Below are 25,176 nucleotides of genomic sequence, written 5' to 3'. Positions count from 1 at the left end.
TTTTTGTCCTGCCGTGGTGCCACAGACGAAGCAAAGAAGCGAAATCATTGTTATGAAAAGAGAAATTTTATTTAACAAAGCACCAATATTTATACAAAAAGACATTCTCTCACTTTCTCCGTGGATTTTCTTTCAGTCTTTATTTTTTTGTTTTCGATCGTGTTTTTCGGACTCTGGTTTTGGCCGCTGTGGGATTTGCTTTACAAAAGTACAAAAGCGGAGGCAAAAAGAGAGAACAACCAGTCAGATTTGACAAACAACACGATAAGTTAAATTCAGTCGTCTGATTTCATGTTATGTGCTGTGACGGTATAAATAAATCGAGTTTAAATTAAATATCCTGTTGTGAGTTAGAGCTGCTAACAGGTGAGATCGCGAGGATGAAAACAAAAGAACCAAACGAAGGAAAAGGTGGAACCAGAAGATCTTGTTTCAGATGAAGTACAGTGCATTTAAACGTGACTTTGGTGGCAGAAATCTGAAATGTTTTAAGAGTCTCGAGGACGACCTGTAAACAAAAGTAGTAGCTTTTCCATCACAAAAGTCTGAAAATCTATCAAGAGTAGAAATTGGCTACATTTCAGGGTGGGTCTCTTCAGCGCCGATGTTTCTACTTTCAGAGGAAAACTAGAAAAATAACGTCATAACACGGCTGTAGAGCGGGCGAGCGTCTCCTCTGGAGGCGCTACGTGTAGCATCTTAGCAGGAATACAAGCTAGCCGCATTAGCGTCACTGTTGTTAAAACTCCGCCTCTTTATGTGCCAACAGCTTCTTTAAAGTGAAATATCTGTTTTAACCTGTGAAATCTGTATGACAATAATGACAGGAAACAAAGTCCAGATCCACAGCGTCGCTTTCACGTTAGCTTACTTTTCTGGTCAATATCTTGGTTTTTCTAAGCACCAATCGTCTGGCCTCGGGAAGAACAGTGATGTCAGGAGACGAGAATAAGAACAACAGGATCCAATGCGCTCCTGAAAACACTACACGTAGCACCGGGGATGTTTCTAGGAAAGCCGCTCTTCCGCCGTGCGCTGAACATTTAAGGTGGCTGTGGAGGGTTCTGTAGTGGAGTGGTACTGAGGAGGTTCAAAGGTTCTTGTGGGTCTCTATACAGAGAACAATGTACTGGTTAGAACAGCTGCGCATCTGCTGGCCGAGGAGCAGGCCGCCGGCCAGGCTGGACGACTGGCCCACCACGGACACGTGGTCCGTTCGCCACGTCTCGCAGTGTTTGTCCATCACTCGCGTCCCTGTGCTGGTGGACCCGTGCCAGATGCTCTTCTGGGGCCTGAAGAAGGGAGGAGGAAAGGTGTCAAGTGGGGAAAAGACAAAAATAAAGCTCAAGTGTACGAATCGCTGACCAGAAGGGGTCTGCTAAAACATCCCGGCCATCAAAGGAGTAGATGGGTACCCTGGGGCTGATTGGCCCACCGTTGCCGTTAAATATGGACCGCCAGTTCCGGAACATCACGTCTCCCTAAGAAAGAAAACTACGGTTGGGTACCGGGAGGAAAAAGCTTTGAGTGGGCAGCAACAGTAGACCGCTCACCCTGAGATTGGTTATCGGAAAAGTTTCCCGAAATCCCGGATAGACCACGTGGACCAGGTCCTGCCTGTGGGAGGAGACGAAGGCGCGGTAGTTGGGCGGCAGCCCCATGGCCTTGGCCTGCTCGTAACACAAGCGGTCGGCCACGTCCAGCCCCATCATGTCGCCCGAGTGGGGCTGGTTCAGCGCCACCAGGTTGAGCTGCGGGCCAGAAGAAGGAGGAGAAGCTCGGTAAGAACCACTCAGCTGCTCCTCAGCGCCTCTGAAACCCACGTCCACATTTTGTCCTGCAGTTCTTTTCAAATCAGTCCACTCACGCGCTGAGAAGCTGAAGGGATTCGCTCCATCGTGTCTCCTCTTATCTGATAAGCAACCTGAGGCTAAAATGAGAGGAGGAATTGATTAATAATGAATCCACTGGGCAGCATTTCCAAAGGGAACATATTTAAGGAGGAGTGGGAATCTCAGCAGCAATGACCTCGTCTTGTGGAATGATGTTGCTGGAGACGTGGATCAGATCCCCGAGCTGCGCGACAGCACACGTTAGCATGTGGAGGTTTAAGCTATGCATCTACAAACCGGGTTCGCTGCTCTGACATAGTACCTGGACCTCCTTCCATCCCTGCGAGACCTTCAGGTACAGACTTCCTGTTCCTGTGACATACGACAGCGTTCCCTCGGGGTCCCTGGAGGATTGCTGCATCATGGTCTCCCGGGATGAAAATGTCCTGAACTGAGGGACAAACATGGAAAAACAGTGACTCTCCTGAATCGGGCTCCACACCGTGAACAGTAGAGAGCTTCACTTACAGCTGCTCCATTACCCGGAGGTCCAGGAGGTCCGGTGGGTCCAGGGGGGCCGGGGGGACCAGCAATGGTTAAAGCTGTCAACAGAAATAAGTTAGTACCTTTAGTGTGCTAAGGAAATATTGATGAAAAGTACCTGAACCATATCTGGAAGGAGGTCCTGGAGGCCCCGGTGGTCCAGGAGGGCCAACTGGTCCTGTTTTGCCAAAGCCTGGTGAGCCTGGTGAACCTGGCATCCCAGGTGGTCCCTGTGGACCCAACACTGATTCTCCTTTGGGTCCCTAAATGAGTCAGCAACAAGCTGATGATTAGTTATTCTACCAAAACAAGAGGATGGGAGTTTTATCCATGGAAACGCACCACAAGTCCTGGTCTTCCAGGGGTCCCCGCTCGTCCTGGTAACCCTGCCTCCCCCTTGTCTCCCTTCTGTCCTTTGAAGCCCTGCTCTCCCCTCGACCCCTGAGACACAGAAGAGCCACGTCAGGCATGGGAATCCTCACGCTTCTTTTAAACAGCACCAACAGTCTGGAACTTACCCAGCCTGACCTGGGATCAACTCCCTGCGAAACTAAAACACACAGGAACATTTTTTAATCACTGTTTTTTTTTAAAATTTCTTTTTTTCCCCAATATTTAACCTGAAATCTGACTCACGTCTTTCTGCCGGCGTCCCAGGAGGACCGTGATCCCCCTTTTCCCCTTTGGGTCCAGGCTGACAGGTGCCTTGGACCAAACATTTTATGATATTTATTAAGTGCATTTGATAGCTACACTTTATAAAAATGATGCCCCAACTCACCATAAACAATAGTCCCATTGGGATTTAGCTGAAATAAATAAAACCCCACAAAATTAGAATATTTCCAAATCTAAATTTAAAAAAGAAAGGATCAGAATGGATGTCGTTAATCAACATGCACGGCGCTACCTCGTTCTTGTCGCAATGAACCTTCACCTTTCCAGCCTCGACATGCAGCAAGCAGGTGTATTTGGGATTCATTCGGCAACAGTTCTGAGTGAGAAGAAGTTAGTCGATGCCAGAGTCACACACACGTGCACACGTGCACACGTGCACCCGTCACCCACACAGAGAGGAAAAGTCTCACGTGATCAAGAGCTGGAGGACTTCATTCATCCACCTGCTCCGTTACTAAAGCAGGGCGAGGTGAGCGAGGTTATGCTGGATGTTCATGTGGCGTCATCGTCGCTAATTTACCTCAGTCGGCCATTTTGGCGTCAGATATTTAGAAAACAGCCACATGAACCGCAGATGAAAGTGTCAGGGGGGGATTTTCGGGTTAGAGTCGCATGATTAGACAAACGTGCACGCACGCATGCATGTGGAAACGCGTGTTTTATCGTCGGTACCGGTGGAACCTTACAGCCATTTTGCAGTGAGGCCTGGGCGGGACGGGGAAGACTGTCTTCAGAGGGTAGAGGAGGAGAGTCAGCACAGGGATGACCAATGCACCTGGTAACTGTGTGTGTGTGTGTGTGTGCGTGTGTGCGTGTGTGTGACAGCTTACTCCTTTGGGGCAGTTGAACATTCCCGGGCGTCCCGGTGGTCCTGGAGGTCCCTAAACAAAAGCAGGAAACAGAGAAATAAAACCAGTTTTGCTCACAATCACATTCTAAAACTAAAAAAACCTAAGAACTAAGGCGGACCGGCGGGCCTCCAGAGTTTCCTTTCTCTCCTTTTGGTCCCATCAGGCCCGGTCGACCCTGCGCAGAAACACCGGAATTGTGGGAGTTCATCTGCTTCATTTCAGCTCATAAACCTAATGATAATGAACGTTCGGTGCGTTTGTGCTGCTTACGGATCGTCCAGGAAAGCCTAATTCTCCTTTGGGTCCCGCTGGTCCCACTGGTCCCTTTAAAGGAAAAAAAAAACGGACTTTTAGAGATGCACTGAGAGGATTTCCATCAAAGTGAGATGAGAGGATTCCTGATGATCCTCACCTGAATTCCAGGAGTTCCAGGCAGACCGGCATCACCCTGCAAACAGAATATTCCACTCTTCAAAATCCATATTCTACCCAAATTAGACCCCAAGAACCAAAACAATAACCTTGTGTCCTCTTGGTCCGGTGGGGCCCGTGATGACGGTGCCATCTTCTGAAAGCAAGTGTCCCGGCTCTCCCTTTTCACCCTGGGTGGAAAACACGGTGATCTCCTCCGTACCTCAGCAGGGTCGCACAGAGAATCTTCTTCTAATCACACTCACTTTCAGTCCTGGAGGCCCTTGAACTCCTCGTATCCCCATGTCACCCTTTGGGCCCTGAGCTTCAAAAACCCCTGAGAAATTGAAGGCTCCTGCTGTGTCATTGAGGAGAAGCTGGACGAGAAGAGGAGTGACGTCAGAATAATCGAGCCCGATCGGGAAGTCACCGGTCCACCATTTTTAGTTGGAGAGTCGATTTCACTGCTTACTTCCTGGAGGTTGATAATGGCACCTGGAGGTCCAGGGGGTCCTGGTGGACCATGTACACTGAGTCCATCTCTTCCTGCTTCACCCTGGAAAACAAGTTGGATGAGTTGCATTAAGGCCACCCCCACTGGTGCACGCCGCAGATCCGTAACAGCGTTACCTTTGGTCCTGGTTCACCTTTGACCCCCATCGGACCCTGTGGACAACAAACCTCCGTGTTAGTTTAACTCTTTGTCTCATGAGAGCTTGAAAAAGTAAAAGGAAAAAATCTCAATCCTGTTACTCCAGTCATTTAGTATGACGTCTCGAATGATTTGAGCTGAACTGACCTCTTTGCCCTTCAGGCCCTCCTGTCCTGGAAGTCCAGGTGACCCTGCGACGCCTGGCTCCCCCTACAGGCCACACAGAGAAACAACAGTCAGCCTGACCTCGGACAGATGGGTCAACAGCACAGCTGGAAAGACAACTTTACAAGACGCTTTGTCTCATTTTTGTTTTGTCACAGACTGGACTGAAAAGGCAAAACACAGAGCAATTAACAACTTAATGAAGGACACAGGGATTAAAGAGCCCGTCTGGCCCGGGTCGATATGACCTCACCTTTAGACCTGGCTGTCCTGGGACTCCATCATTACCCTGTCAGGAAGAAAGAAAAAATATGTGTTACCTGTACAGTAATTATGGTCTAGAATTATATTTTTTTATTACTTTTACTTCACAATTGCTAATGATGCCCATGGAAAAATGTACATGTTAATGGTTATTTCCTCCATCACACCAACAGTGGTGAATCTCACCTTTGGCCCTTTCAGTCCAGGTAATCCTGGAGGGCCCTGTAGGCCAACACAAACACGTCTGAGGTCAGAAAACAGCGGCTGCAATAAAAAGGTGACAGAACTGATGTCTCACTTTTACCTGAGGGCCTCTGGAGACCCCAAACTCATTCATCCCGGATCCTTCCAGATCCTAAACTCAACACAAGGACAGATTTTCTACGTGTAAGTTTCATGACTCAGCAGGATCTGTTATCTTATCTCACTACCAGGTCCAGTCCTCAAGCAAACTCTTACATAACAATCACAGTATTAAACTACACCAGTACCTCCATGTCCATCACAAAGGCCCTTCCAGAAGGAACTGGGGGCCCTGGAGGGCCAGGGGGACCTCTTGGACCAGGCTGGCCATCAGGACCCTGTAGTCCTGGAATCCCTGGAGGACCTTGATCCCCCTATAAGATATCGCATATACGCCTATCAGGTTAATGTTACAACAGGAGTGTGTTCAGATGTGTGAACAGGATTCTTACCTTTGGTCCAGGCTGCCCTGTCAGACCAGGCTCCCCCTGTAAAATATCAATATATTAACCAGCGCCGGGTTCTGGTTCACGTTTGAAGGCAGAGCTTCTGTCGAGAGGCGGTTTGTTTACACCGGAGCCTCTCGGCTTTATTAGTCCGTGGGGTCACCTCATTTAAAGCCTGTCTCCTCGCATTAGCTGGTTATTTAACGCGGCTGTAATTGTTTTTGATAATGGAGCACTAAGAGTCTTCCTCAGGGGAAATCAGGGCGAGCTCACAGGAGTGGCCGCAGAAAAGTAGGAGGCAGCTGCACAGAAGAGGAAAGGAACTCTTACGCATAGCCCGGCGGGTTAATGCATGGCTACAACAACGGCCTCACCTTGTCACCTTTGTCTCCAGCGGGCCCCGGCTCTCCATCCTTCCCATCAACTCCCTGCAAGGGTTAAAAAGACATTTAACCCACTGTGCCTCCACAGTTCACCACCTAAGGGGCGACTGTATCCCAGTATGGACAGTTCCAGGTAATCAGATTACTCCTGCGAGTGAGGAGGAAAACTGGAGAAGAGAAGATGGCGTCCATGTGCGAGCAGCCAATGTTCATCCGTGAGTATTTCATCCGCACCGTTAGTAAAAGCGTCATGTTCTATGAGAAAAGACACATTAACCCCAACAGGCTGCAGCTTGGACCATGTTCTGGAGCAGGAACAGCACACGTGACCCGAGTCTTTTAAGAAGACGGTCTCAGGATTCATGATGATGCATAAGAGTAGAGCAGAAGTTGTTGAATGAACATGGCTTTTTAAAATAAAGTTGGGGGAATACTGTCTTTTAGGCCCCTTCAGCCTGATGGGACCACTTGTTAATACCTGACCAGACCCTGACCAAGAACCAGAACCACTAAACCACTCTTCAATCACCTGGAAACAGAGGTGGCGTCAGAACACTCTCATTTCCACGAAAAACAAAAAGAAAAGAGATTAAATGTGAGAATTGTGATTGAGATTGATAAGAAGTCCCGATCAGAACAAAGGCGGGGCTAGAAGATCCGCTGGAGCATGGCGACACTTACGGGCAGCCCCGGTTCACCCTTCTCTCCATCCTCCCCATCTTTCCCGGGTGCTCCAGGAAGGATCACCTCTGAAGATTCTCCCGGAGGCCCTGGTGGACCCGGGGGGCCACGAGGCCCCGGAGCCCCCTGGTGAAACAAGACCACAAGAAACCCGTTTGTAGGAGAAACAAGTATTTCAGAGGTTTACTTTAAAACGAGCTCAACCTACCCTGATGATCTCATCGTCAGTGTCAAAGTCGTCGAACCCGGACCCCTCCTAATAAAAACACACCAGTCACTCGCTGGAATCAAACTATACGACACCGTTGATGCAGATGCTAAAGTTTAAACTGGTCTGAGAGATAGCAGGATATGGAACAAAGAGGAGCCTTTTAAACAGGAAACCCACCGACGGGGAGGACTTGCTGGGTTGACCAGGAAGACCAGGAGGACCAGGTGGACCTGGCAACCCAAAACCAGGATCACCCTGAGGAACCGCCGGAAAAAATTATAATCATTATCCTTAGAATTGAACACTAATAACAAATAACCATCGTCAAAACGGTCTACTACCTTTTCACCTTTAGGACCAGGCTCTCCCATGAGTCCTGGGAGTCCCGGAAGACCAGTGGGTCCCTGTAAAGAACAAACATAAATCTGGCTGATAGAAGATTTTACACAGAAACTGTAAGAAAGTCAAGAGAAGAGTCGGGCAGGATCGAGCCAGTAAAGCTCAACGTACCGGGAGACCATCTTCACCTTTGGTCCCCTGCAGCAAAAACAGTAAACAAAAACAACTTTTAAAATTCAAGCGCTTTGTGGACCAAAAGATTTAGAAACCCCAAAACATCAGGTTAAGCTCACCGGCTGCCCGTCTTTTCCTGGAGCTCCAGGTTGGCCTGGATGTACCTCTGGACCCCCTGGCCCTTCCTCAGGTCCGCTCCCAGCGGGTCCTGGGGGGCCCGGCTCACCTGGCTCTCCTTTCTGTCCTGGAGACAGCTGCAGGGGCCGAATATTAAAGAGACACAGAAGGAATATAATTTACATAAAAACAAAACTTTTAACCGTTGCAGTTGTCATGGTTACTGTGCGTGCAGTTACTTTTGAGTACTTCAAAATGGAGGATACAAATCCTGATGAGCTGTTTGTGCTTTAACAACTGTAAATTGTGAACTGAAAAGCTCACAGTTCCATGCATGACAATATTTCACACTTTTTCAAAAAGCTTCTTTACTTACCGTGTCTTCTTCAGAAGCTGAAGCATCTGTCTGGTAAGATGTTTCAGGAACTAAAACCAAAGAGAGAACGTTTCAGAGGACGCTGCTTTTCCTTTACTGCCACCCAGCGGTTGGTCTGAGAATTACACCAGCGGAGAAGCAGCGACTCTGATCCAGAATCAGTTTAATATGTGTGTTTATTTACCTGTAACGGTGGTCGAGTCCATTTCCTGCCCAGATGTCTCCTGTAAATCTTCATCATCTGTTTCAAGGTAACCTGGGGACAATTCAGTGGGCGGAGCCTGGACCGGGGCGCTATAGGTGGGGTCCAGCTCTGGGAGGGGCTGAATAAAAATCATAGAAGATTTCTTTCTAATTAAAAAATAAATAAAAATGAACTCACCTGGAACATATAAAACCTGAAAAGCCTTTTTACATCTCAGACAGAAAAAAACCAATCACAGCATTGGGGCCACTTCAGATCAACCAGTAAAATCATGTGTGTCGGCGTAAACGCGAACGCATGTTCAGCAGGTAATTGGGTCGTCTGTGGGTGGATATCCGAGTAAAAGTTAAAGAAGCTAATCTGCTGGTCTCACTGTGCCTCTCTGCTGCCTCGCTGCATTCTTGTTTGCCTCCTCCTGCGGGCTGGCAGCAGAGCAGCACATATCTCCCTGTTCCAGGCTCTACCAGGACAGGAGCTGTTTTCTCTGGTCCAATTTCAGGACAGCTGACTGGGAAGCAGAGCGCGCATCAGAGTGTGTATGTGTGTGTACACACCACGGTGTACACTATCTTCTCCACAAACTTCTTCACTTCCCCCACTCCTTCCATGTCCTCGTACGTGCTGTCACCACTTCCGTACCCGGATGCCTGCAGGGGTAATTGAGCAGGAGAGAAGAAGATGGATTCAAGATTGAATTGTTTCTATATAATGTCTTTGCTCATGATCATCTTTAGGGGTTCCATAGATTCTCAGAGTGTGACCCCAGGGTAGACTAAGTTCAGATGGGCGACCCTCAAGATTATGATGGACACACTGCAGGTGTCTTGTTAAAGCTTTACAGAGCTGTGAAAATGATCATTGGTGGAAGAAACAACAGAGACTTGTAACTGGAATCCTGTAACACTTAGTTTAGAATATTAAATTAATATTAAATACATAAAGTACATTTTTGTATTTTATTTTCGAACGCCACGACATGTAATGCGGTGTTTGTCCGCTAGAGGGAGGGGCAGTTCAAAAATTGTGGCTGTGATTCCTGAGGGGGCTTTCACATTATATGGAGATTTAAATTTGTAACAGGCAGCTTATGGGCCACAGCTAACATTACTTCTGACATATTGAGAGTTGTGATGTGTCTCACATAAGGATCATCCTCCTCACACTGGTCATCTGGGGCCGTGGGATCTGACTTCAGCACCAGCTGCTGGATGGAACCCTGCATGAAAATGGGGAGAACACCGAGTTAACCCTGCGTGGTAATCTAGGTCAGATAGGCATCGATTTCCAACAGACAAAGCACACATGCACATTCGGAGTAAAACGGCCTTCTTTGGGGTTGTTTGGTGCTCAACGAGGAAGAGTTATTAATGTAATGCTCCACGCTGGCATCGTGACGGTTCAATGTTTATGCTGGCGACAGAGCAGTGCGACAGTAAACAGATGTTTACATCAAATCCTTGTGTATTTATACTGGGTAAAACGAACCTGCCTGGTCTCATGCTGCTGAACATTGACTGATGACCACCAGATCATAATTCTCTCATTCAACAGCAACCTATAACTTTCAGTTTGTTATTGCCTTGATGGGAATGTGGTCGTGCGCAGGTCAAACTGACGCTGAAGTCAGGCCTGGCGCGATAAAAACCTGTTTGTAATGAGGCGGCGTGCAGGCGGCGAACTTCAACAGTGGTGAAGGGGTGAGAGGTATAGAAAAACAAAAGGAATGAAATCAGAGACACGTGTCTTTACAATAAACTGCAACTGCAACATGACACAAATGTTTCCACATCTCCCAAACTTTCCAGGATGTTATATTCATGACCTGAATGTAAACACCGGTGACTCAAGCCCTCACACAAAAATACGCACGCCATGCACGCGTGGACACACGCCATCAAAGAGTCATTGAAAAAAAAAAAAGTTTTAGCAGCTTCAGTGAAGTTTATCTTGCAACGGAGGCCACGGGAACAGATCTCATGCAGGCGATTGAGGGAGAGAAGGAATTCTGGGGGGAGGGGTTAAAAAACAAATATTTTCAGATTGTGGAGCCGTCTGATGGCGTACAGACACTCGCAGGGGGCGTGTCTGAGTGAAACGGTTGAAAATGAATGAACAAGAGAGCAGAGGAGGATATTTTGGGGGTGGTTTCCTGCCAGGGGGTGTGCTGCAGAGCTACTGGTGCCCTGCCTGTTCCTGCTCCGATGGAAGAGGAACGAACTTCCTGTTGTCAAGTTCCTTAGCATCTCGATCTTTGCAGCAGCAGAAGGGGAACGCTTGGTTTTTCCTGGCTCAGCGAGGACCTCTGGGGGATGTCCTGAGCTGTTTAGGTTGGAGGATACGGGTCAGCTGATTGTGCAGAGCAGAACCAGCCGCTCTCATCGTTGGGAGGCTGCTTCTACGCAGCAAAAGCCCCAGAATCCTCTTCCAGAATAGAGATTTTCTACTGTCCACTTTGTCTTTGTAAATCCATTTACTTTCTTCCCGAGACTTGTCTCTGTTTTATTGGCCTTCAATAGCTGAGCGGAAATACTGAGAAGCAGGAAGCAAAGACCTCTGCCTGTTTAAAGGCACTTCAATTTAATTGGTATTTCTGTTGCCACACGGCTCTGGCAGGATGTCCAAGACCCGAGGGACAAATGTTATTTAAGCTTGATTAAAAAAAAGTACTTTGAATTAAGTTTTAAAGTTGCAATAACATGGGCGGTTAAGACCACTAAACTAAAGCATCGGGGGCAAAATGTTGAGGTCACTTTGAAAAGAATGGAAAGAAGTGGAGACCAGTGCAGAGGAGGGCGGCTGTTCAGCTTTTATTGAGCTCGACTCCTCACAACGCTTTGGATAACTGGGATTTGATGATGATGAGAAGCAAAGTGCCGGTCCACGTCCTGCAGTTTAGATTCTGCTCGTCCTTTGGCAAGAAATGGCGTCGGCTGCTCTCTCAGTCACAGGAAGATAACAGAGATCAGCTGCTTCCCCCCAAAAATCCCAATCCCATCCAGCGGGTCATTTACGAGCCTTCAGAGGAGAGAGAGCTGCTCACAAGCACATGTGCTCATTCATCCCTCCTCTCCCGTCTTGTCGTAAAACTGCCAGCAAATACGGTTGCTCCCGTCTCAAACAGGCAAAAGTCCAAAGGCCACGTTTGTTAGCACGTGACAGCAGGAATGAGACATTTCAGCGGATGCAAATCCGGACGAGCTAAAACTGGAAAGCGTGATGTCATCAGGAAGACAAGAATAGGCAACATCCAGCTTACCACAAACTTGGTCAGACCCGTGCCCCCGGCATTCCCGACAAAGATTCCTGAGCCGGCCTCAAAGGTCAGAGGTCGCGGGCTCCTGTTGAAGGCTACTCGGTGGTATTCCTCACAGTCCATGTAGAGTCGCACCTGAGTGACAACAAGCCACAAAACCACTTCAGCTTCCAGAGTCGCCAAAGACCGGGAGACGCGAGGACGGCTGGAGAATCGTGGACGTGTCTCGCCTGATGTCCACCCACCTCTGCCCCCTGCACAGTCAGGGTGAACCTCGCCCATCTTCCCGTCAGGTCTCCCATTTTGAAGGAGGCCGCCTCCTGGGTCCTGCCTCTGGTTGCTTGGTCGGTGTAGTACAACACGACTCTCTGGGAACCGTCCTCGACCTCTGACAGCGCCACACCCAAGTGTACAATCTGGAAAAGGAGAAATATAGAAGCATGTTAGCTCCCTTCACTAGCATGGCTGTTAAACTTGTTAAAACCAAAACTCCACCTTTTGATAAGCATCTGTAATTGCAAACAGCACGCCTCCGCGGTGGGTGGTTGGTTTAGCAGTGACGGTGACGGCAAAGTCGTAGTAAAACGGGTCGGGGATGAAGGACTTTGCGAGGCGGCCCACGTTGGCGTCCGGGCCGAAGCTGTAGGCCGGGTAACCCTCGAATCCAGTGACGAAGGAGACTGAGGGAGGAAGCGGGACGCCGATCAGCTCTGTCAGGTCCAGGGCCCCCAGCGGTCCGTTTTCTGTGTGCAAACAAACAAATGGGATTTTTAGCTCAATTTCCCAGCAAGGCTTAAAGTGAAACCTCCTCCGTGCTCTACTTTAGGAGTCCCACGTGATCTTGTGCTGGTAACCTTCCCTCTGAACACAGACCAAAGGCTCTCCTCCTCTGCCCTACACAGACAAAGCCACCCTGAATGCAGCGGACCATGAGGCCTCTTCTCTCCCACTTTGTGTCAACGACACTCAGACTCATTACACACCTGGTTCTCCTCCTCCTGTGGAACAATCGCCTGTTCTTTCAGAGGTTACTGGAGCAGGGTACAGCGTGTGGGCATCTGGAAGGCATTAGGTTAGACTAACACATGCATGCTGTGCCCCGGCAGCTCCTGTAAATCAGGCTCACCACGTGCCGCTCGTGTCTGTGTGTGTGTGTGTGTGTGTGGGGGGGGGCTGCTCATGGGTAGAGAGACACACTTTCCCTGGAGCGTTAATTGGATTGAAACTCCTGCCCACAGTGGCAATTAAAAATAACAATGAGTGCAATCTACACCGTCCAACTCTACAGTAGCTGAGCTGCGGCGCTCGGAGCGACGTGGGCTCAGATACCTGAGTAATTCTGCCCAGACGGGAGAAAAACACTGTCGTTATTTGACAGGCGATTTGGCTTCGGGGGCTGTCGTCACGTGTGCTCTCAGGCCGATTGGAATGCCAACCAGCCTGTCTGTGTGCTGTCAGCTGAAATCTTGATGTGGTTGCTTTAACTGGCCATTAACATACGCCACATCTGTCAGAACGTGCCAACACGAAGCCCCTTAAATTAAGTAAAAACACCAACGGACATGAGCCACTTAACCACCGCAAATTACAACCATGATATTCCCCAAGAGCAGCACAGTTCAGGTTGGTAGTTTAGCATTTACCAACATTTCCACCCTTCAATACTATTATTATTATTGTTAAATAGCTGAAATCAACACGCCGAATAGACATTAGCGCCTTGTAATAATGACATTAGTAAAGGAGCCCTCTTTCAGTCCCCGGTCCTTTAGATCATCAGCAGCAGCATCTTTCACCCCCACCGCTGCTGTCTGGACTGCACGCGGGAGTCGTCTCGCTCCCGCCACCCATCAATCACGCCGTCCAAACGCCGCAGACTCACTGACAGGACATCGCTTTCACACGGGTCGTTTCCTCGTCCCTGCTGCTTTGGGTTTCAGATAAACCGCTGTCGAACAAGTGCTTGGCTTTCATTTCATTAGCATTGTTGAAATATTCACGTGTGCTAGAGCGCCCAGTTGTTCTGAGCGCATCAGCCCTCAGGCATTCCTTCTGCGTCGCTGACACGGGGGAATCCAAGGAAGCTAAATGAAGCTCCGAGATGGCAACGCACTCCCTGACCCATTTCTGGTTCCAGAGAACCCCGGGATTAAAAATGCGGACCGGCCGATCCTCCAGTATCTTCTCCTGCCAAAGTGTAAATCTTTGTGCTCAGTGACATCACTGCAGATGTTCTTCCACTCCATCTGGGCCCGGCCAACGAGAGCCCCACCGAACTGGGCTTTGGCTCCGCTCCTCCCGCATCCCAGATTTGTAACTAAACAGCTGATCGTGTTTAAGCGCTGGCTGTCGTACCGTTTTTTTCTCGTCTTGAGAGCGCAGCTAATAAGGCCGAGACAGCCCAGCGAAAGACGACTGTGAGAACCTGGTGAGTAATTTGGGTCAGGGTGTGACTTCTCGGTGTAATGGGCCCTGGCCGAGCGTCAGGAGGACCCGGACCAGGCCAACGGAGGCGGTCGGCGCCCTCCAGCAATATTACGCAGTGTAGTTATTACAGCGTTTATAAATGAAGCACATTTTTTCAAGCACTACGGACAAGATGAAGTCAGCGAAGCGTTTCTCCAGCAGGACGTGCATCCGCCGCCCTGAACCGACCGTGCGTGCGTCGGCCTTGCGTGACATTACTTCAAAGCTGCAAATGCCAGAAGTGGATGTTCAACTCCCTCAAAGCAAAGGAAATGGGTCTCCTCCCACCTCTGAGTTCTGCATAACCACCAAATCAGTCGAGTGTCAGGGCCGATGTAGCGAAACATTCTTTCCTGTTCCCGCAGTCGTCCCACGCACGCGTGCAGATTGTGCCGTGTTGGTGTGAGGGTGTGAGCCTGTTTACGGGACGCCCAGTGTTTGCATGACTGCAGACCAGCAACAGTCCCTCAGCCGGAGCTTCTCCTAACTGGGTCAGCGTGCTTTGGCTCAATGTTTGGATGCAGACCGTCTGAAGCGACACGCTAAATTCCCAAACAACAAAGACATCCAAAAGCGTGCCGAGTTTAAGGGGAAACAGGCGAAGATATCATCTACAGTCAGACACGCGGCCTCTCCGGAACTGAACGGAACACGGCAGCCGACTGCCAGCAGATCAGCCATCCTCTTGATTTATGCTGCTGCTAGCTTTCCTGCGTCTCCCAGCAGAGCATCGAGTGAGGAGGAGATGCAGGAGACAGGCAGGTACAGCGGGACAGGTGGACAGGGTGTCCGGGAGCAGCACTGCACCCATGTCCAGGTTTCTGCCCCAAACAGCCTCCACAACGGTGGTGTGAAGACCTGAAGTCCGATCATCCTGCGATCCAGTTTTTCTACCTCAAAGTTGAGTACGATCCTGACTCGGGTCCCTAATGGGTTAAAGATCTGGGATCCCCCCGAAGCTCCGTACAGTATATTATGATCAAGAATGACATCGTGTAACCAGTAAAGAATTTCCACTGGAATATTTCATTCAGCGAGAGCTGTGATTTAAGGCCGTTGAGCGCGGGGGGGGGGGGGGGGGGCTACTCCGGCTCTTATTCTGCCAACTCCTTTACTGTTTAAACAGGGGGAAAAAATGGTGCTGGAGGTCTTTCAGACCTGAGACTGTCAACAGTTCTGGATTTGGGTTTTAATTTGACCCGTTTTGGCTGCAGAGGTTGTTGCAGATGATCATTTCCTCATGGTCATCCATCCTTCTTTCACCAGAATGAGCATTTTTCTGCGCTCCAACACCAACTGTAGCTTTTTCTGTGTGTGTGATGTGATCAAAGCGTGTTGTGATTGATATGATACGAGTCACATGATCGAGAGCAGCGCAGCAAACTGCAAATCTTCAATCCTGATGCCAAGTTTTCAATATATTAGAACTTTGGGAACACCTGCTCTATGTTTGGACCTGAAGAAGAAAAAGCTTCAAATTAGACAGTGATGATGGACAGTCTGGGTTTACATGAACGTCTCCCATCTCCAGCGTCTCCACTTTCATTATGCTGTCATGTGTGGCACCTTCTCTCGAACAGATGCTAACATTTTGAACAACGCTAACTAGAATTTAACAAGAAAGACTTTATATAATTTGGCTTTAAGTCACTGGTTTGGTGAGGGGGAGGTTAAGATAACAAATGAGTTCAAACTTTGTCGTCTCGGCAGGGATTTCCTCTCTGTTCTCCTCTATTCCACTTCAGACTAATTTGTCCTCATTATTTTCTTAAAGTAATGAAAGCAAGAGCCCTCAGACGCTCTCATTCATCACCTCATGGCGCTTGACTGACAGAGCAGCGGTGACGTCAACCACGGGATTTGTGGCCAGGAGCCGGACTTTCCGAGTAAATTGCTGAGACCACACAGCCGGTGTGTTTAACTGGAGAACACACACAAGCATCCGTGTGATCAGCTGAGGCTACAGGCCTCCCGTTTAGCACAAAGCAGCTCTGTTAGCATTACGCTAATGTGCCAAGTGAGCGCAGTGATTAAGAGAAGAGCAAACGTGGGGGCTAAAGGTTCTGGCTGTGATCAAAGCCTTGGGGGGGTGAATGAGTAGTGATAAAAGACCCTTTGTGCTTCTCTAGATGTTCCACAGCACAGTTTCAGTGTATATTTGTATTAGCTTGCAACAATTGGCACAATATTGGTGCCTACAGCTCAGAATAGAGATTAGCCAGCTCGCACTGTCGCGCCAGGTCAATATAACAGCGAATAACATCGCGTTACAAATGATTCCAATCATTTCCTAGTTGAGTTGAATCTGTTTTTCCTTTGTATTTCCTGTTGTCAACTCTTAAATGAAACAAGATGGAGGGGGGTCCCTCAACCCCAGAGCTGGTACTGAAGTCCGGGTTTGACGTGTGCTGTGTTGATTCCTGCTGCCTTTATTGGTGGAGTCTCCTGCTTCTTGGAAGCAATCACGAGGCATCCAGATTTTTTCCAGAATTAAATAAAATGCATTTGAGCAGGGAGATTAAGGTTTAGACAAGCAACAGCTATATGTTGAGACCCGTAAGGTTTCTCATGAAATAAAGAAGCCTCATTTTAAAGTGATCTTTATCCAGTTTATGCACAGTAGATTCCTCACTGCTCTGAACTCTGTTCAGCTGGTGATTCACAGTATCTGACCTGGAGGGTGAAGGACGTTGACTTCCTGTCCCCCCTGCTTTCAGCATTTCCAAAACCCGTCCTTAGAGTTTAGAGTCACGCAGAATGGCACAGCTGGAACAGACCCAGTCGTGGAAACTATATTACAAGCTGCATAATCCTGCTCATACTCTAGCTTTAGCCTCTAGTTGGTTGTTATATTGTTATGTTTGGAAATGCAAAGATGTGGAGGTGCCTCTGCAGCAAGTTACAGGGAGCAGCTTTAACCTACAGGACGGGTTCAAAAGACTCTTGTTCTCATCCCGGAGGAGCACGAGTTAAGGTAACAGTATTTTCCTGCAGCAGCCTTTCAAAAAGCTTTGCGAAGCATTTTTCTCCATTTCTTTTCTTTCAGAATTTCAGCATCTAGTGCAGAGAGTCCGTTCCAAAAGCACCAATGAGGGAATTTTCCATGATAGAGTCAATATGAGATAGCCTTCCAACATCTGACCACGCTTATCGGAGCTAAGCGCTTTGAAAACAAACAGCACTAATTTAAACAGCTAATTAGCCTCCACCAGACTGGCCAGGAGAGTTTTGGGGGGAATTTCCTGCTCAAAGTCTGAGCTCAAACCATTTGGAACCTTTTCAATTAAGAGAATTGAGCTTCAGGCTTCAGAAAAGCTGACTTTCAGTGTAGAATTCAGTGTAGAAAATGTTGAAACTACTGTATCTGCAATAATTTACCATTAAAATGACACATTTTATCCATGAAAGATTTAACTTTAACCTGAAGTGACCTCATTTAATCGTTTATATGGCTATCAACCCCTCAGAGGACTATTTCAGTGCTGATTATGGTGGGGCTGTAGTTAAATAGAAGAATGCAGTTAACCTTTTGGCTAAAGGGAAAAGAAGTAGAAATCCTAAAATGTTTGTAGGGGAATTCCACAGTAGTCACAGCAATAGAAATACTGCAGGGATTAAGTGCTGACCTTAGCACAGAGCTAATGTAAAATGTTACAGTCTGTAAGAGATGATGTAAAATAAAGGGTTTTAAAAGGCACGGGGGTGATTTAATCTGCCTGTGATAAACAGCATAGTTTAAGGCAGGTCACCAGTACTGACGCCAGGGGCAGTGATGGACGCGTCAAGCAAGAATCAAAGTATCCCACAGAATCTGATGTAACAGACAACCGGAGACCCAAGGCCCTTGATAGCCAGACGGAAGCAGCTCCGGATCCCGTTCAAGCCAATGCTGAGCGTAATCTTGTGCTGGGTGGTGTCGTTTTCAAGTCTTGGAAGCAACAGGCAATGTTTTATTGTGGTTTGGAACCGTAATTCTGGAAGATGAAGGCATAAAAGGAGAGGAACCAAGGGATGATCACTCACGTTCTCTTGCAGGCCTTTTCTGGCCATTTCAGAAAAGACAGCCTGGATTTACTGTAGATGACAACCAAGTGGGGTTTTTAACGATGCGCTCCACATGGCTAAAACCTCAACAAGGATAAAGGTCTCTGGGTGTCTCATACTTTGCACGTCCACACACAACAGTAGTGTGACAGGTAACGTGAGGTCTGGGCCTGGGAAAAAACTGGAGTGGGGGGGTGCTGAGCAGCAGGCGGAGTGCATTCTTGCGTTCGATCCAAGATCCATCTTGGCGAGCAGGGCTTAGTGTCTCTCTGAGAGGCAGACAGGCTTCTCCGAGGCTGGTGGTCCACATGATGTACACGTTCCATCACCAAGGAGAAGCTGCACAGATTTGTTTTCTTTCTTTTCTGTCCCAGCAGAGATCCATTTGCGGTTTTAATAAGTTGTATTTCAGTCAATGCAGCCACGGGCCGCCCCATTCTGACTTTAGAGGGCTAGAATGGCGACGCTGCTGTAGGCTTAGCGTGGGGTTAAAGGTCCCGGGGTGACTTCAGCAGAGCGTGGAAGAGGAGCACATAATGATTTCCTAATGACAACAGTGCAACTGAGGGCTGAGGGAATAAAGAAAGGTCACAGCAGGGCAGGACAGAAAAAGCTTTTACACCCCGGCATGATTTATGTCCATGAAGTTCAAACAGGACTTCTTCTCTCCACTAAGTCCTGAAACTCAAACTCTCAAGTGCAGCTAGCTCCTAAACAGCTTGTTTTACCTCTCAACTCCAGTTTCCACCAACCACTTGGCTAATTCCTTTGGAAAATTTAAAAGCTGTTTGGAGATTTGTTCTTTGAAATGGGAGTGTTTTTCTCTGAAGTGTGCCCATATAAATCCAGACCCGCTCAAGGCTCGGGTCACTGGTGAGGTTCCCGTTTCTCTACACAAGCTGGCAGCTCCAAGGCTGCAGGAGGCCAAGAGCCAAATAGTTTAGTGAGACAGGTCAGAGGAGCAAAATATTCCTATTGTCTGTCAGACGCTCCGACTGCAGCTGCCTGCTTGTCCTCTGATCTTATCGTGTGCCTTAATACCAGCCTCCGGTTTGGCAGATTCAGCTAGAGGACCTGGAATATTTGTCTTTTTTCTCTCCTGTAGGTGGTTCAAACCTTCATCTTATGTTCTGTTAGCTGAGACGGCTAACTGCAAAGGTTCTGATTAATTCCACCGGCCCAGGTTTTATACAGGTTCAGGTCATCAAATAAAAGGCAGATGACTCTTTCCTGGGATTCCAAGAGGACTAAAGTCACTCAAGAAACAGAGAAGTAACATTTCAGACCGTGTAGGTTTTTATCAGCTGGTTAAAAGTAAAGACCCAGCAATTAAAGAAAAAAAGTCGCTCCACCGGGGTCAGATGTCACGCGGCTCCGTGACCACAAGCTGTGTTTAACCAGCTGGACAAATTACACTCTGACCAAACTGGGAATGATGGGCTTCGCATAAAACTAGGGTCCGTTCGTGGCAGACCGCGACCAAAACCTGAAACTAAAGGATGAAAGCCCTTTCCACACAGAGGGTGGGAAGATAAATCGGCGGGATTGAGTGAAATTACACGTAAATGGTCAACGACTGAAGAGAGACAACGAAGAGTCACTGAAAAATTCAGTGGACAAAAACATGCAAGAAAGAAACGCAAAACTGCTGAATGTGCAAATAAAAAGACGGACCAGGAAACAGAGACACTGATGTGCTTGTAGGTGTTAAAGCGTGATGACCTTTTCACCTTCACGCACGCCGCTGCCTAATGCTCCTCTCCTGCTTTTCCACTCACCAACGCAGAGACGCTGCTGCAGGGAGAAGGTTTGGTGTGTTTATATCGCATAGGAGATATTTGTGTAGCTTATCCAAACTGTTCTTACAAAAAAAAGGAGGGAGGACTGAGTAATACCATCTGCTTTGGCTCCTGACTGCAGTTTGGAGCATCGGCCCCGGGCCAACCTACTGGAGTTCGGTCCGGTCACGGACTCCAGTGTGACTTTATTTCACGGAGCCGACTGAATATCACCCTTCAAGAGTTTTAACTGGCCTGACTGACCCAGTAGGGACTAACTGGGACTCAGTCAGGGCGTAAATCTGAAGTTAAAAAGATGGGTGAACGTATCCTGTATGACATTCAGCTTGATTTGACATGAAACGCACGTTGGTAATGGACAACGTTGCTATCGCTTGGGTTCACCTTTGAAACTGAGCCTACAAAACGGTCCATTAGATGCTAATTTGAATTAAACTGTACTCCTGTCACCCTGGAGAGGAAGTGACTCCTCAATCTTGACCCTGGAGTCTGACTGCGACCGAGAGCCTTCAGCTGCTGTTAGCATCACCCGTCGGGCCAAAAGCAGGTCAAGCTCATCGTCTTGTTCGTCCAACTGGACGTTCCTCTTCTCTGCTTTGTCTCAAGTGCTTTGAATAGTTTGGCAACACAAAAGACCAGTTTCTAAAGTGGTTCAAATTCATAGGTGTCCCTTGTTTGAGATGCTCACGGGACTGTAATGGAGCTGAATTTGAGGGTGGTCCTCTAACCTGGCGAGTTAAGAAAAGACTGCAGACAGTTCCCATGTGCAGGGAGTGTGAGGGAGTAGAGGAAGTGGTGGGAACAGCTCTGCTCAAGAGAATGGGGACAGAGTGGGGAAGCGAAACACACAGAGCTACTGTACATCCAGGTGGTTACATCAAGGCTTCTGGTGCTGACTGGATTACGGTAACGGCCCGTGCTGGAAGCCATCCCAGCAGTCAATATCTGACAGGAAGGAATGCACCCTGAGGTGACTGATGCTGATCGGGCTGAAAAACCTGCAGTCCAACGTTGTACGACTGCAGGCACATGTGTGCAAGAGTTCGAACATGGGTGTCAGTCTTTCCAGATAGAGACGCTGACCTCTCTCCTTGCTAACAGAGGACATAGCACGTAGCTGTTAGCCTCCATAAAAACCCTCAACAAGTACCTGCTGGCACCCAGCAGGCTCTTTTTATTCCAACTGTACTGATAATAAAATGCGCAGCATCCTAAAGGTCAACTCCTTCCAGCCATGTGTTGTTCTAATATCTCATTAAAAAAAATCACCAACAAGTGTTTATCGCCAACTCCTCATTATATGGATTTTTATTCTGGAAAGATGCTCGAGTTTACATATGGTTCTTTATGAGAGGCAGGCTCATCCCCACAGGTTCTGAGAGGATTGGGCCCATAGCTCTGGTTTATGGACACATTTTTATCATCTTTTCCATTGCTGAGATACTGAGATATAAACATTTATGACCGAAGTCCCCCGAACGAAGGGGCGTGTTGGGACAGACAATGGAAACAGAAAGCACGGACCATTCTGTTGCACCAAAAACATTGGACAGGATGCAAATTCATAGCTCAAAATGTGGGTCTGATAAAACTGGATTCGAAGTTAAGAACTCTGATGTAAAAGACGTCTCAATCCTGAGCTTTTAAAATTAAGATCCTAGTAAATGTAATAACAGCGGCTGTTAACACAGATAAAACTGCGGTCCGTAACCTACTGTCGACCCCGTGACCCTGACACACACGCGACCTTTGAGGATCAGAGGTCAGGGTTTATACCAGCTGAGGTTCTAAGAATAATCCTGCCGATAATTCTACCTCTCACCCTCTAGGTGACATCATTTTTGGAAAGGAGAGTGGAAGGTCTGAAGGAAACGAACAGACGGTGGAAGAAACTTCATGGGTGAGCAGTAAGGTTGCCATGAAATACACATTTTATGAGTAAGATGAGGAAAAAGCAACAGCCAAAATGCTGCTAAGCAACATTAAAGCCAGGTCCAATTAACGACGGAGCCTTCTCGTTATTTCCAGAGACTCTGCCTAATCAAATATGTCAAATTAGGCTCCGCTAGCATCTCCAACTCATGACTGTTAAGCTTCATGCTTCCAAACCACAAGAGCTTTGTTGCATCCCTCCAGATGACATCTCCATTCAGATGGGGGACCAACAAACAGGGGAGGTTTCTCTCTGGCCCGCCAACGACCAGTTGTAAGACTTCCTCCAGCTGACCGTGCTCGGCGGCGCTGCTACAACCTCTGGCAACGCCTTTGCTGCTCCGCAGGTGCTGATTTCACTGGAACAATCACCCTGAGTCTGTCCAGCAGAGCAACAGAGGGAAAGAAAACAGGGAGACATGGCTTCTGCCGACGCTGCAGCTTTCGCGCTCCCTCACGTAACCAAAGCAAAGTTCCCAGTTTACAGGGATGAAACTGGGACAGAGTTGAGGTTACGTATTTGCTGCCAGAGGACGAGTAAACACATCCAGTTAGAAATCATGTTGCTGCCTCGGCCGCAGAGTCGGGACTGACTCAGCTGATAACGTCCCCGTGGGGGTTTAGAATGGGAAAAACAAGACTGTTTAAATTAAAAACAGAGTATGAAGGCGCATCTGGACGGTTCTGCCTCTCCATTTTTACGGTTGGAGCGCGATGAGACCACCGGGCGCAGGTTTCCTTACGCCCCCACAAAGACCACCAGCTTGTTTTAACCTATTCGCCACAGCTGAGCTGGATTTAAAGTCAATTCTTGAAAAGCTGGTTTGGAAAACATTCTGCTGCTGATAGCTAAAGTGTATCTAAAGTATGCATCAAAATAATAAACTAGCTCAAATACTGCTGGAGTTTAATGACATAAGGTGTCTCTTCACCTCCTCACAGGACAGAATTCCCCAAAAGGTTTATATCAGTCAGCCTCTAAGTACGAGATTCTTGCGTTTGCAGCAGTATTTTATCCTTTTAAGTGTTTCATATTCATTGAGAGCAGTAAAAAAAATAAAAAAGCTCAGGCCTGAAATCAAATCCAGCTTTGGCACTGATGAGACAAGAAACACCCCCCCGGGGCTGTTTGGATCAATGACTCGTTCCAGATCTCATGACCATCTTAATACTTTTTATGTAGACCATCAAGTTTATGGATGACTATGGATATCGGAAATTATAACTTGATATTCCGAGAAATAACCAGAATTGAGCTCAATTGAGATAAATCGGATTAACGATAATCCCTCAGACCGTGCACCAGTCCGTGCACCAGAGAGTGAGTAAACAGACTCGTTTATTAGAGAATCCTGACATTTCAGGACTAACTACGGTATCCATCAGGATACATCCTGAGGCAAAAGCATTTTTGTGCAAGAGGAGCAGAAAAAATGACCGTGTTGTAATTTTTCATGGAAAATTTGAGGTGCAGGTGCTGAACTCTGCTTGGACTGAAGGAAACACCAGTTTATCACCACCAAGGGTTCCGTTTTGGATTTTGGGGCACAGCGGAGCAGATGTGAGTTTGGCACCCCATTCTGGATCTGGAACATGGTTGATCCCAGTTAACCCGCTCAGTGTGGGTGAGTTTACCTGGGGGCTCCTAGCGTGTTTTTCTTATTTTTTTTTAACAAACTAATGTTGTCTGATGTGAAAGCAGATTATTTCTCCCACATGAACAATGTAACCAAGAGCAGAAACGCCGCTAATAGCAACAGCAAAACAAACCAAAGTGGGAAACCAGGTTGTGATGTCATATTGGAGTTAAAATTACAAAATAACCCAAAGCAAACCAGGACTAGACACCAAAGCAGAGAACACAGAAAGCAGCGGATTGAGTTGTGGTGGGAATCTTCAGGAAGTGGCTTGACAACGTGTTCAAATGCAGCACAGCTGCTGCCCAGATGAACACACAAAGATGTAGACACACACCACAAGACGGTCCTCAACAGTGCCACTAATCTAACCAGCCCAGTGGGAAACCATCTGGGCCTTCACCACAGATGCAGCTGATATTTATGTCAACCGCTACCTCAAGCTGCGTGCACACCGAGCTTATGTTGTGCTGCAGGCTTTAGACGTTAAAGTCTTTGCTGATGATGAGGAACCTGAGACAAGTGATTCATCTCTAGAAGGTTCAAGGTTGATCTTCAAGAAACCCTGAAAAACAAGTCGATATCTTCATGGTGGTCCTGCAGCCATTTCCAATCACAAATGCCACAGTCACAGAGGCTAGATGGCGCCGAGGTTTCTGTAAATCAAAGTTGGACGAGTCCAGCAAACCTTTATCAGGTTTCGTCAGCTGCGTTTACGCTGTTGTGATGCTTCAAAAACAGGAGGTGGAGATCAGAACACAGTTTGTCCAGCCAGGCTTTAGAGCCTGGAAAAGATAATCATCCATGTTGTTTCAGAGCCATTTTAGTGAACCAGAAGCTTAAATAAAATGTTATCTTGGGTTTTTCGCGGGTGAGAGCTAAAACATTCTTATCTCCCATCTTTAATAACAACCAGCTTCAAAGACAAAGTCAGGAAAGGGTGATTAAGTAGTGGGAAAGCCTGTATAAATCCATTAATGCTTCCGCATCCCTGTCAAACGACGCACACACAAGGACAAACACACAGCAGAAATGTGCTAATTTTGTCTGAGGTGGGGCACGTTAAGGACTCGGCGGTGGGTTTGATCTGGACTCTGTGACCTCGGGAGGAGACCCACAATCCTCTCTGCTCTGACGCTCCATCCTGTCCAAACCGTTACAGCTTCCACCTTTTAAACGATGCCAGGAATTCACCCACCACCCAGTCAAGCTATTTGAAATTTGAATTTCTGATCCTCTGACGACTATTTAACTCCCTGCGCAGACTTTTTTTTTTTTCATTTTACTCCACTGAGTAAAACAAGCAGGCTTAACATCCGCGGCCATGATTACAGCGGTCTTCAGCGGAATTTTCTTTTCATCGTGCGTCACTTTTGCAGTTTTCCTCACTGAAATTTAGCCAGGCTGTAAATCGCTACATTAATGGCAGCACAAAACCGGTGATAAAAGCTTCTTTAACGACAGCCTTCGTGCC

The 25,176-nt window shown here is 47.7% G+C and overlaps 1 protein-coding gene across 20 annotated transcripts in view; it reads right to left on the bottom strand.

The window, feature by feature from the left end:
- Nucleotides 1–44: 44 nt before the first annotated feature.
- Nucleotides 45–25,176, bottom strand: part of LOC130513651 (collagen alpha-1(XVIII) chain-like) — a 51,237-nt gene continuing 26,105 nt past the window's right edge. For 12 of the 20 annotated variants that reach the window (XM_057012520.1, XM_057012522.1, XM_057012523.1 and 9 more), the window contains 43 exons: nt 12,320–12,567; nt 12,070–12,240; nt 11,828–11,959; nt 9,713–9,787; nt 9,126–9,218; nt 8,551–8,689; nt 8,367–8,416; nt 7,993–8,127; nt 7,871–7,897; nt 7,702–7,764; nt 7,538–7,615; nt 7,358–7,405; nt 7,150–7,275; nt 6,947–6,997; nt 6,460–6,513; nt 6,092–6,127; nt 5,888–6,013; nt 5,701–5,751; nt 5,583–5,618; nt 5,386–5,421; nt 5,115–5,177; nt 4,946–4,981; nt 4,788–4,871; nt 4,582–4,692; nt 4,426–4,506; nt 4,317–4,352; nt 4,175–4,228; nt 4,023–4,079; nt 3,884–3,934; nt 3,740–3,781; nt 3,286–3,369; nt 3,157–3,184; nt 3,012–3,080; nt 2,894–2,925; nt 2,718–2,816; nt 2,494–2,638; nt 2,361–2,434; nt 2,155–2,283; nt 2,029–2,076; nt 1,868–1,930; nt 1,554–1,751; nt 1,366–1,481; nt 45–1,292 (listed from right to left, as the gene is read on the bottom strand). In XM_057012520.1, coding sequence (XP_056868500.1) covers nt 1,091–1,292; nt 1,366–1,481; nt 1,554–1,751; nt 1,868–1,930; nt 2,029–2,076; nt 2,155–2,283; nt 2,361–2,434; nt 2,494–2,638; nt 2,718–2,816; nt 2,894–2,925; nt 3,012–3,080; nt 3,157–3,184; nt 3,286–3,369; nt 3,740–3,781; nt 3,884–3,934; nt 4,023–4,079; nt 4,175–4,228; nt 4,317–4,352; nt 4,426–4,506; nt 4,582–4,692; nt 4,788–4,871; nt 4,946–4,981; nt 5,115–5,177; nt 5,386–5,421; nt 5,583–5,618; nt 5,701–5,751; nt 5,888–6,013; nt 6,092–6,127; nt 6,460–6,513; nt 6,947–6,997; nt 7,150–7,275; nt 7,358–7,405; nt 7,538–7,615; nt 7,702–7,764; nt 7,871–7,897; nt 7,993–8,127; nt 8,367–8,416; nt 8,551–8,689; nt 9,126–9,218; nt 9,713–9,787; nt 11,828–11,959; nt 12,070–12,240; nt 12,320–12,567 — 3,677 coding nt within the window. In that variant the 3' untranslated portion in view covers nt 45–1,090. The other 8 variants (XM_057012512.1, XM_057012528.1, XM_057012509.1 and 5 more) reach the window with 7 other exon arrangements.

The sequence above is a fragment of the Takifugu flavidus genome, chromosome 17 (assembly GCF_003711565.1).
Source record: "Takifugu flavidus isolate HTHZ2018 chromosome 17, ASM371156v2, whole genome shotgun sequence".
NCBI lineage: Eukaryota > Metazoa > Chordata > Actinopteri > Tetraodontiformes > Tetraodontidae > Takifugu > Takifugu flavidus.
This window is presented reverse-complemented; position numbering and strand designations above follow the sequence as displayed.